General features: G+C 58.9%; 4 protein-coding genes across 4 annotated transcripts in view; 3 read left to right on the top strand and 1 right to left on the bottom strand.

Annotated features, from left to right (window-relative positions):
- The window catches only part of LOC113214223 (flotillin-2), a 203,807-nt gene that overhangs the window by 39,064 nt on the left and 153,176 nt on the right, over positions 1-11,567 (bottom strand). The gene's annotated exons all lie outside the window — the stretch shown is intronic.
- On the top strand, positions 925-5,246 carry LOC113214220 (glucose dehydrogenase [FAD, quinone]-like). The gene is made up of 6 exons (XM_026433524.2): positions 925-1,574; positions 2,306-2,849; positions 2,918-3,387; positions 3,494-3,776; positions 4,473-4,607; positions 4,793-5,246. Exons 1-6 carry the CDS (start codon positions 1,321-1,323, stop codon positions 5,078-5,080), a joined length of 1,974 nt encoding a protein of 657 aa, XP_026289309.2. The 5' UTR covers positions 925-1,320; the 3' UTR covers positions 5,081-5,246.
- LOC113214218 (glucose dehydrogenase [FAD, quinone]-like) lies at positions 5,578-10,165 on the top strand. The gene is made up of 7 exons (XM_026433521.2): positions 5,578-6,264; positions 6,338-6,856; positions 6,943-7,100; positions 7,172-7,445; positions 7,507-7,749; positions 8,330-8,688; positions 8,894-10,165. The coding sequence occupies exons 1-7, from the start codon at positions 5,932-5,934 to the stop codon at positions 9,156-9,158; spliced, it is 2,151 nt and encodes a 716-aa protein (XP_026289306.2). The 5' UTR covers positions 5,578-5,931; the 3' UTR covers positions 9,159-10,165.
- Positions 10,792-11,567, top strand: part of LOC113214230 (glucose dehydrogenase [FAD, quinone]-like) — a 12,282-nt gene continuing 11,506 nt past the window's right edge. The window contains exon 1 of the mRNA XM_052266729.1: positions 10,792-10,921. The gene's annotated coding sequence lies outside the window, so the exon portion shown is untranslated. The remainder of the gene's footprint in view (positions 10,922-11,567) is intronic.

Genomic DNA, 11,567 nt, shown 5'->3' with positions numbered 1-11,567 from the left:
AGTTATGAGTTTGGGTGGAGTAAGTGAATGATATTGCTGGAAAGCATTGCTGTGATTACTAAATGCATAATAGTATTTAAGATGATTATCGGACGAAGCATGTATTTGGTTGAACTGTTTTAATTGTTATCGTCATAAATTGGTGCCCTGCTAAAAACACCGGATGGGTGATTTTTGCATCGTTTACATAGGTATACTGTACCGCATGCAGGCGTGTTGGGCTTTGTTTACATATTCTCCGAGAGAATAGGCAACCTGCCAGCACCACTGCGCTGCATGCGGTGCAGTACACCCCAAAATAGAAGACTGCGAAAATCGCCCGTCCTGTAAAGTGCTGGCAAACAAAGAGATCAATCTCAGATTCAAGGCAGACATTGTTGTTTATTTTGTTATAATTTTTGATAAAGAGCGTTTTTTTTCAGATGTGCGATAGAAAATAAATTCTCTAAAAGTAACGCAATTGGTCGAATCGTAGCATGATTGTTTCCACATATTGGCAGAGAACAGGCAACAGGTCACCAGTATAGCTCATGACTTCGCAGAATTCCACAACTTTAGCAAGAACAGCAATAAGAGTTCCCCACGGCGATACACGGCTGAAAATATGAAATTTCCATCGCATCAAACAAATGCAAGAAATAGACCACACACACGGTGGAGCACATAGATACCCCAGACAACTTCGTAAGTCATATTGTAGAGGAGCATGCAGGGCATGCAACCGTGTGGAGGCGTTGCCTACTCGCAAGGGGCCATAAGGCGCCCTGCCGTGGTGAGCGACGGTAGGCAAGCCGGCCGACACGTCTGCATGCACTACAGTACTCAGTAAAACTCCAAAATTGACCGGTTTGGGTGGGCCACCCTGTATATCACTGTCGGAAAGGAAACCCACACAGCACCACACATATGGCAGCAGCCGATGAGTATAGAAGACGCAGCAGAATTTCATTTTCGTGGAGAAACAAAACGGGCACCTCTTTACGATTGGGCGATCAGCAGCGTGCGCGTCGCTCGCAGCCCCTCGGTCAGCACTGCTCCAGTTCTGCTGGGCCAGCACCGCGCCGGGGACTGGGTCAGGCAGGGCTGGCTCTGCTCGCCCCGCTAGTATTGCTCCTGATTTCGTGCCACCCGCAACGTCGCCATCTTCACGAAATTTGAGACCGCGTGTCGTAGAAGCGTCGCGTCCTCCCGTCTCTGTGCGCGAAACCCGCCCCCTGCACTGGCACTCCGAAACTGAAGTGGACCGCCGGGTCGGCGAGGATGAGGGTCTCGGGAACCTGAGCCCAGGTGGGGTTGGTGGCCAAGCGGCCCGGCGTCACCATGGTGTCCCCCGTGCGGCTGATGCCGCGGCTGCTGCGTCACAACGACCGCTTCGGGACCGGCGCCAGGATCACCGCGAGCTACGGCCCGGGCTTCCTCTTCATCCTGCTCACCAGGCTCGCCCTCGTGGCCTTCCGCCCCGACATCGTGGACCGAGAGAACCGGCCGCGGGACACGCCCCTGGCCAGGATGCGCGCCAGCTACGACTTCATCGTGGTGGGCGGCGGCACGGCCGGCTGCGTCCTGGCTAACAGGTAGGCGAGCGAGGGCTGCACGAGCGGCAGCAGAACGTCATGGAAACAGCTGACGTGTGACGTAGTGACGAGCCAAGGAGGTAGCTGGCAGGGCTACGACACAACAAAGTGGTCGGTTTGCCGCCCACCTCAGTGGCCATGGCGCCAGTAGGCAGATGAGACCAGTAGGCAAACCAGCATACTGCTGTGTCGTGGCCGTGGCACAGACACGCGGTACTGCGTGTAGGTGACGCAAGCGCGTATTAAGGGGAGGGCGGGATGGAGAGGAAGCGGGTCCACTAGGTAGACGCCTAAAGAAAGGCAATTTGACTTACAAAACCCCAGTATGTAGGTAACTTTCGACCCCCCCCCCCCTTTATACGCCCTTGAGGTGCCGCCATCACCAACGAGGCGGACACATGCACGGCCGAAGGCGACTCGACCTGGCGGGCGGGCGGGCGTGTTACCGGCCTGAAGTCAGCGGCACGCAGCCAAGTAGGCAACAGATGGGGGAGGTTTCACGTCCGACGCGACGTCGTGTGGGTTGCCTGTGTGCAAAAGCATGTTGCCTACTTCTCGGTGTATCATATCGCTCGAGCAAGTATGCAATCAAAGAAACACCAGATGCAGTGGTGCAGCAGGCCGTGTTGGCGCTTGTTTCCTGGGGGGGGTGTGTGACAGGGTTCCGCCCCATGTTTCTCATAGTCTCACAAAACAACCTCACCCTAAGCCCGACCCCTTCTACCTGCAAGGTTGTCGGAGAACCCTGCGTGGACGGTGCTGCTGTTGGAGGCGGGCGGCGACGAGCAGTACATGTCGGACGTGCCGCTGGTCATGCCCTCGCTGCCCAACTCGCCTCTGGACTGGAAGTTCAAGACGGAGCCGCAGCCCCACGCCTGCAAGGCCTTTATCGAGTCCAGGTCGTCGTGGCCGCGCGGGAAGGTCCTGGGCGGCTGCAGCACCATCAACGGCATGCTCTACATCCGCGGCAACCGGCGCGACTACGACGGCTGGCGTGACCAGGGCTGCCCGGGCTGGGGCTACGACGACGTGCTCCCCTACTTCAAGAAGAGCGAGGACGTGCGAGTGCACGAGCTGCGCGCCTCCCCGTACCACGGCGTCGGCGGCGAGCTCAACGTCGAGCACTACAAGTACTACTCGCACATCGCCGAGGACTTCCTCGAGGCCGGCCGGGAGCTCGGCATCCGCGTTGGGGACGTCAACGGCGAGGTGCAGTCGGGCTTCATGAAGTCGCACGGCACGCTGCGGCAGGGCCTCCGCTGCTCGGCGTCAAAGGTCAGTCGGGGCGGCCACGGTGGAGCGGCAGCAGAGTCAGAACGACAGCCTGACGGATCCCTTTGCAGGCGTTCCTCCGGCCGGCGTCCAAGCGGCCCAACCTGCACGTCAGCATGTTCTCGGCGGTGCAGCGCATCGTGGTGGTGGACGGCCGCGCCGCGGGGGTCATCTTCCGGAAGGCCGGGCGGCCGCGGCTGCAGGTCGCCCTCGCCAACCGGGAGGTGCTGCTGGCCGCCGGGGCCGTGCAGTCGCCGCAGCTGCTCATGGTGTCCGGGGTGGGGCCCGCCGCCCACCTGCGCGCCGTCGGCGTGCCCGTGGCCGTGGACTCCCCGGGCGTCGGCGGCAACCTCCAGGACCACGTGGCGCTGGGCGGGACGGCCTACCTCATAGACTCGCCGCCCCACGCCGGGCCCATGGGCGAGGTGTTCGTGCTGCCCAGGGCCGCCACGCTCAACACGCTCCTGGGCTTCATCACGGGCTCCGGCGGGCCCATGTACGCCTGGCCGCAAGGCGAGGTCATGGGCTTCATCAGCACCAAGTAAGCTTGCGATTGCCTCCCCCCCTTTTTCCACCAGGAGTTGTCGCAATTTTTCATACTTCCGGCTGCAGTGCTGGACCGGCCTAACACTGGCTCTGTTCCCCAGGTACGCCAACCAGTCCGACGACTGGCCCGACGTGCAGCTCTTCCTGGCCAGCTCGTCGGACGCGTCCGACGGCGGCGTCTTCAACATGCGCAACCTGGGCGTGACGGACGAGGTGTACGCCAGCGTGTACGAGCCCATCCTGTACCGCGAGGCCTACTCCGTGGTGCCGCTGCTGCTGCGGCCGCGCTCCCGGGGCACCGTGCGACTGCGCAGCCCGGACATGGCCCAGCCGCCCCTCATCGACCCCAACTACCTCGCGGACCCCAGGGACGTCGAGATCCTGGTGAGTTCGGCGGTTGTACCTTTCAATACTGCACCGCGGGACCGTGGTAGATATAGTAAAGGGTCAATTGCGTCTCATGCGGCATTTATGCTTAAAATGTCACTCATTCTCTCATTCTCTTGTGCAAGTGGCAATCGCCAACCCCGAAGTTGGAAACTTTAAGGTAAACTCTGTTTAAGACTTTTCTGTAGAGTGTCGAAGCCGTCATACCCAAAAGTTCGGTGTCGAGGCACGGATCCGGTAAAGGGCCTAAGTGCGTACGTGAGCACGCACGAATGAGGACCGGATGTGGGTCAGTCGGTGCTCTGCCTCTACCTTTGCCTCTGCCTTTGGCTCTGCCTTTCTAATGCCATAAAACTGGCGAGGAATATTCCAGCCCGTCCCGACGCGTCTGTCGAGCTCGTCTTGTCCGGTTGGCCTGCCGGACTGACGGGCGCGCTGGTCGCGACCAGCCGGGGACCAGCCGGGGGGCGGGGCCCTGCCGGGCTGCCGGGCCCTGCAGGACACCGAAACGGGTCCAGTTGCCATGACGTCAGCAAGAGTCCCGCCCGACTCGAGTACGCGAAAACAAAAAATAACCCTGCGCCCTGACGCACTTGGCCCACCACCGCACGCGCTCATGCTCGGGTGAAAAGCGGCGAAAAAACGCGCACCGCGTACAACAGTAGAGTAAACCTGCTGGTGTCCTTGTTCCAGGTGGAGGGCGCCAAGGCGGGATACCAGCTGATGGGGACTCGCGCCATGCGAGCGCTCAACGCCACGCTCAACCCCTTCAAGTTCCCCGCCTGTGCTCACCTTCCGCACCCTTCGGACGAGTACTGGGCGTGCCAGGTAAGAAAGGGACGGAGAACACCGTAGACGAGGGAGGAGGAGGACGAGAAGGACGAGGAGGACGAGGAGGACGAGGAGGACGAGGAGGACGAGCACTGGCTCTTATATGTTCAGGTCAGGCATAGGCCCTACCTGTTAAGATAGTCTGTACAGACTTAAATTAACTTAGTCGCTTCCTTCCTTAGGCCCGGCAGTACTCCATGACCATCTACCATCCGGTGGGCACGTGCAAGATGGGCCCCGCGCACGACCCGCTGGCCGTGGTGGACCCCCGCCTGCGCGTGTATGGGGTGGTGGGGCTGCGCGTCGTGGACGCCTCCGTCATGCCCAACATCCCCAGCGGCAACACCATGGCGCCCGTCATCATGGTGGCCGAGAAGGCCGCCGACATGATCAAGCAGGACTGGAACGCGCCCTGGACGCCACCGGACACCCCGCGCCACCCCATATACCACGGCCGATATGACGCGTAGATTAGTAGTACAAAGCATCTAGTATTCAACATTTATTTGTAATAAGTAGTAAGGTATCCTAATTATTTATTATCAGAATTTTGTATTGTAAACTATTTATTTTAATGTGATAAACAGGAATCAGCTGACAGTCTACAGTAAATTCAATAAAACAAAGTGAATCGAATGAATGGTCAAAAGTCAGGTTGAGGACTTTGTTAAAATCAGCACACTTCCTAGTTCCTTATAAGACCCCCTCGCAGCCTAAAGCTTAACTGTGGAATGAGCTCAGAGAGCGTATTGAACCCACACAGCTGCAACGAAAAGGGTCACCACCCCCCGCTCATGCGGCGACAGGCACCTCGACCACTTCTCAACGGGGCAATACTCTATTCGGGATCACGACTCCCTGCCGCCGCACCCTGGTGGCCCGCCGCCTGCACCTGGCTGCATCAGCTGCAGGTGTTCAGTGCGGTCGCGCAGGTCGCAGGCAGGAGCCGCCGGGCCAGAGTCCTTGTTTGTCATTCGTCTGATCAGCGGACCGCGAGGAACTGGGACCGACGCAAGGGAAAGTGTGGGCCTGGCGGGGGCCTGGCGGGAACCTGGCGGAGGCCTGGCGGGGGCAGCGCGGCCTCTGGTGATAAGGAAAGCGGCGGAAGCAAGGCCAGGTCCAGGCGACAGAGGAAGAGGCAGCGCGGGGCGGGGCTGGGCGGTGCGAACCGATCCAGGGCGGAGCCGCCGCCGGGAGGGAAGGCCAGGACAGTCGCGGTCAGGGACGCGCAGTGGGTGGCAGTCAAGGCAGCGCGCGAGGTCCCCCGCAGGTCCTGCCGGCAGCAGCAGGGCTTAGCTTAGCAGGGCTCAGCAGTGCAGCCATGAACCAGTCGCTGGCCTTCGCGGGGCCGACCCCGGCCGTGCTCACCACAGTGCCGACGGTGCCGCTCGGCGCCGACCTGCTCGGTCCGGGGCGCGGCCTCGGGCCGACGCCGTGCACCTCGTCGTGTGAGTGCCCCTACTCCGACTCCACGTTCCTGCGCGGCGTGTGCGGCCCGTCGCTGGCCATCTTCCTGGGCATCATCGAGATGGTGCTGAGGGACAGCTGCGACGTGGCCGAGCCCTGCCGACGCGCACGGGCCGACGCATTCGCGCGGCGCGGCCACCAGGCCTTCGACTACATCGTCGTGGGCGCGGGCGTCGCCGGCTCCGTGGTGAGTACGAGAGCCTCGTGAGCTCGCTCGTGGCCGCAACCCTACCAAACGCCCTCTGTCTTACTCGTCGAAGGTAGCGTCACGGCTGAGCGAGGACAAGGGGGTGTCGGTGCTGCTGCTGGAGGCCGGGCCCGAGGAGCCGCTGGCCACGCTGGTGCCCGCGTTCGCCGTCAAGAGCGTGGGCACCTACCTGGACTGGGGCTTCGCGACGGAGGGCGAGAAGCGCGCGTGCTGGAGCACGGGCGGCCGCTGCCCGTGGCCGCGCGGCAAGATGGTGGCGGGCACGGGCGGCATGCAGGGCATGATGTACATGCGCGGCCACCCCGTCATCTACGACACGTGGGAGCGCCAGGGCAACCCGGGCTGGGGCTACCGGGACGTGCTGCCCTACTTCAAGAAGGCCGAGGGCAACCGCGAGATGCACCTGGTGGAGCCCGGCTTCCACTCCGACAAGGGCCCGCTGGCCGTGCAGCGCTTCCCGCACCGGCCGCAGCTCGCCGAGGACTTGGTGCGCGCCGGCAACGAGCTGCTCGGCTACGAGTCGCCGCCGGACCTCAACGGCGGCAACCAGACCGGCTTCACCATCGCGCAGGTCAGTGCGGGCGCCGCCGGGTGGGCGGGCCCAGTCGTGAGGTGTGGTATGTGCGACTCTCCTCGTCGACCTTTTGACTCCCGCAGATGATGGTGTACAAGGGACTACGGGGCTCCACCGCCCGCATGTACCTGAGGCCCTCCATGGGGAGGCCGAACCTTGTCGTCAACACCGAGGCCCTCGTCAGCAAGGTGGTCATCGACGCGGAGCGCGGCAGGGCCACCGGCGTGGAGTTCATCGACAAGTAAGCAGACCAGCCCTTCGCATCGGAGTAATTCTTTAGCCGTCCATTGATAACACGACGTGCTCGAGCAGGAACGGCGTGAAGCAGACGGTACGCGCCAAACGCGAGGTGGTGGTCTGCGCGGGGGCGGTGGGGTCACCGCAGCTGCTGCTCCTCTCCGGCCTCGGCCCCACCGAGGAGCTCGAGGCCGTGGGCGTGACCCCTGTCGCCGACCTTCCCGTCGGGCGCAACCTGCACAACCACGTGGCCGCCACCATCCACTACGTCGTGGACGACTTGGCCGGACGCAGCGTCGCCGACAGTGAAAGCGACGACGAGGACTACTACGAGCGGGACGACGACGAGGTGAGTCGACTTGGGGGACACGACCTCGGCCAGGAGTGACCATGTTCTAATGCGCGCGCAGGTCGGCCCCATGTCCATGGCGGCACTGCACAGGTTCCTGCAGAGGCGGTCCGGGCCGCTGGCCTCCACGGGCCTCACTCAGGTCACGGCCTTCCTGGCGTCCAAGTACGCCGAGAACCGGGTGCCCGACATACAGATCTTCTTCGACGGCTTCCACGCCGGCTGCCAGTCTGAGCTGCAGCCCGCCCTGCGCTGCGCCCCACCCAACGCCACGCACTCCCGCGGCGACTTCTACGACGTGCAGGTGAGGCTGGCCTGCATTCTGCTGTCGTTGCCAGGCAAGCACGCGCGCCGGCCGGAGCACCGGCTCTGGGCGGCACCGCACAGCTGAGTCAGGGCGCTGCTGCTGCCAGCAACGCTTTCAGAGCTCCACGACGAAAAATGTCAACTTTTACAAAAATAGAAATCATCTGCTAAAAGTGACCTAATAATGCTTACAATCATAAGTATCTATAGATACTCATCAATAGAAAATCATTATAATGATTATGATTCCAGCTATTCTTACCATGGGCACTAGTTCAATTTGCTCATTTCCATTTAAACTTAACAATATTAGCTGGTTTTCATTATTTCAGATTATAGACTTGTCCACAAAGCATGCCAAAAAAAAAGTTACCGGGATGATTACGTTTTGAATCACGTCATCAATTTTCTCACATTTTAAGTTTATAGAATAGTATTTATTTACCACTTCAGATTAAAGTTTTTAAAAATGGCACGATTTTATCCCGCCAAAATGGTGTGCTTCAAATCATATCACGTTCGTTGGGGTGGGGGATGAAACCGTTTCATTGGTGACGAGAACCTTGGCTGTCTCCCAGGTGGAGTTGGACCTGGACGCGGCGGCCCGGAGCGCGGCGCGCAGCACGCTGCGGGCGCACAAGTCCGACGTGGTGGTGGAGGGCTGCCCGATGACGCGGCGCATCGCTGCGCGCCCCACCGCCACGCGCACCCTGAGCAAGGGCCGCCTCAGCCTGCGCAGCGCCGACCCGCGCGACCCGCCCCTCATCCACGGCAACTACTTCGCGCACGAGCGCGACCTGCTCGTGCTCGTCGAGGGCATGAAGGCGGCCGCCAAGCTCGCCGAGACGAAGTCGCTGCGCAAGTGGGGCTTCAAGCTGGACGAGACCCCGGCCAAGGGCTGCCGGCACCTGCCCTTCGCGTCGGACCAGTACTGGGCGTAAGTCTGCTCAACAACACCCAAAACTTTGGCGTACGCTGTTTTAGGAAAGGGCGAACTTTGCAGAGAGGAACGTTGTACACCCTGAAAAGCGTGTGCTTGATTTTCAGGGAACTTGATTTATTCAAATAAAATGCGCTTGTTCTAAGAGCATTGGGATCGTAACGCGTGTCTGGGTGTGCCCATGCCGACTGTTTGGTTGCAGGTGCGTGGCCCAGACCCACACCGGCCCCGAGCACCACCAGGCGGGGTCGTGCCGCATGGGCCCCGCCGGCGACCCCGCCGCCGTCGTGGACCCCGAGCTGCGCGTGCACGGCGTGCCCAACCTGCGGGTCGCCGACGCGTCCATCATGCCGATCGTGCCCAACTCCAACACCATCGCGGGCATCGTCATGGTGGCCGAGAAGGCCAGCGACCTCATCCGGAGCGCGTGGAAGAGGCCCAGCCTGCTGGGGGTGCTCACCGGATGAGGCGGCGGAAGAAGAACGGGTTGGGAGAGGAGAGGCCTCCAGACCGAAACAGAAAAACGTTTCCAGGCGATGCAAGCTGGAAACACGAAACGTTTAGGAGACGGCCGGGCCCCCTCCTTGTCTACTCTAGTCACAGGGACGCAGCATGGCAGCGTCACCGCTTGTTACGATGCGGGAGTCCGCTATATTTATATTTAACATAATTCACTGATTATTTATTACTTTATGAAACAAACATTCGCCCTCGCATTCGCCGCATAGAACGAACGTGATCTGTGGCGACAGCCCTTCACGGCAGGGTGCGGCCAAGACCTACCTGGCTCGGCCTTAGACAAGACAAGGAAACCAGAGCCGGCCGGCCGGCGCAGGGCGAGCGTTTAACAGCAAGCAGTAAGCAGTAAAGCCGCACCCTAGCCGCCCACCGTCGATCGCGCCCTAACTGCAACTAGACTGTATGGGGCTCAACTGGCGCGGCCTCCGACTTACCGCGAGCACCACCGCCGGGCACCAACCGGGGCGCAGAGTGATTAAATCATCAAGATCCCACAAAAGCGTCGATGTTTTCATTTCCTTCAGCTATCGGCAGATACAAGGCCTCTCCCCAGTCTTACCTCGCACGAGAGAACACGAAACGAAGTGGGAAAGAACACAACATCCGTTCACGTAACGCAGAAAAATGCGAGAAATGCACAAGTCTCTACAAATCCATAGCACCCAGAAAACTCGTATCATCGAACAAGAAAATTGTACTTGGGTTGGCAAAAGATCGTTTTTGACCTGTTTCAAGAAAGTTGGGTTCATAAGTAAACCCGAGAACAAGATGAACTGCCAACAAGTGTGCCATTCCCTTCATAGAAGCGTTCTTTTAGGATGAATTAATATGGTGATAAAGTTCTAAGCAATATTGTACCGTATAGGAATTAGACCATGTAGTTTGAACGTCCATGATAAAGCTGTACAGTACTCAACCTCTTTAATTACTTCGAAAATTAAAATTAACTGCTATCGTTATTTTCCTTAAAAACACCCGTTAGGTTTTCGTAGTTTCCTGAAGAAACAAAATATTGAGGAGTATTACATTACAGTACACATGAAAATCAATAAAGTTTAGTACATCGCCCCAGACTCGACATAGACAGCGGCGTCTGCGCAATCCTGCTCACTAGTTAGGGGGAGGATAAACCAGAAATGAGGAAAACAAACTCCTGTCAACTGGAACGCGTTGGGCCCGGCCGATAGAATGCCGGGGCCGGGTGGGGGCCGGCCCACCGGGGCGCGACGCAGCCCGCCGTGCAGATTTAATCGACGCGATTAAGGCATGCACAGCAGCCAGGGCCCGCCAGGGCGAGCGGCGCGTTCTGATTCCACGGCGGGGAGAGTCACGCACCCTCTTCGCACTACAACCTCCTCTGCTCGGCTTCCGGCGGCCTCCTCCCCGCCAGAGCCGGGCTGCCAGGGGGGCGGCCGCGCTGGAGGCGGGTGTGGCGGCGGGGGTGCCGGCGGGGGTGGGGGCAGGCAAGGGTCCTGGGGCGCCGATAGTTTGCAGAAACTACTGCCGACACAGTGCGCGCAAAAGTACCGGCCGAGACGCACCGCAGTCATGAGCGGGCAGACACGCCTGAACGATAAGGCTGGAGTGACAACACTGGATTGAAAAATCGGCGCTGATGTGAGGGTGCGATCGGGACGGCCGCGACCAACCCTTAGGATTACCACCAACTGGAATACTATACCGCTCCGGGAACATTTGCTGTGGCTACAAGGTAAGAGTAACAAGCAAGAGCGGTTATTTTAATTACATTTTGAAGTAAAAGGCCATTATTTGCGGAATAATTCCCCACAAGTATGTTGGTTTCTATAGATTAACCGATTTTAGCCCGCCATTCTAGTTTAAAAAACTATAGCTTGGCTTGGTGTGGCGATTGTTTCACTGTCACACTAGAAGGAGGTGACCTATAGGGACTTCGATGCGGCAAAGCGCCTGCAGCAAATCATAGCAACTGCAAACCTCCCTTCGCCGGAAAAAATATCTACAGCATTCACAACAGCTTTAAACTGTTTGCTAGTTGGAAGAACGGTGGTATACTGTTAGATTTATTCCTCTGTCGTACGGTTTACTATGGATTTTAACAAAGTCGAACTGCACCTTCGTACCGTACACCGTGTTTCTTCCTCCGCCCCCTTCCCCCAAGTTGCACACTTGGTTTATCCGTGAGAAAGGATGGCGTAAAACCGAGGGGGCAATAACTCCGGGAATCATGTGTACACCTGTCTGGGAATCATCAGGATAAAAATTGATCAAAATCAAAAGAAATCGCTTAGAATAAGCGGGAAACTAGATAAATAAGTACAAATCAGTCGAAATAAGCGTTTTATACCACTAAAACCCCCCGAAAAACCTATGTAATA

Source organism: Frankliniella occidentalis, unplaced genomic scaffold (genome assembly GCF_000697945.3).
Source record: "Frankliniella occidentalis isolate FOCC.00 unplaced genomic scaffold, Focc_3.1 Scaffold42, whole genome shotgun sequence".
Taxonomy (NCBI): Eukaryota; Metazoa; Arthropoda; class Insecta; order Thysanoptera; family Thripidae; genus Frankliniella; species Frankliniella occidentalis.
This window is presented reverse-complemented; position numbering and strand designations above follow the sequence as displayed.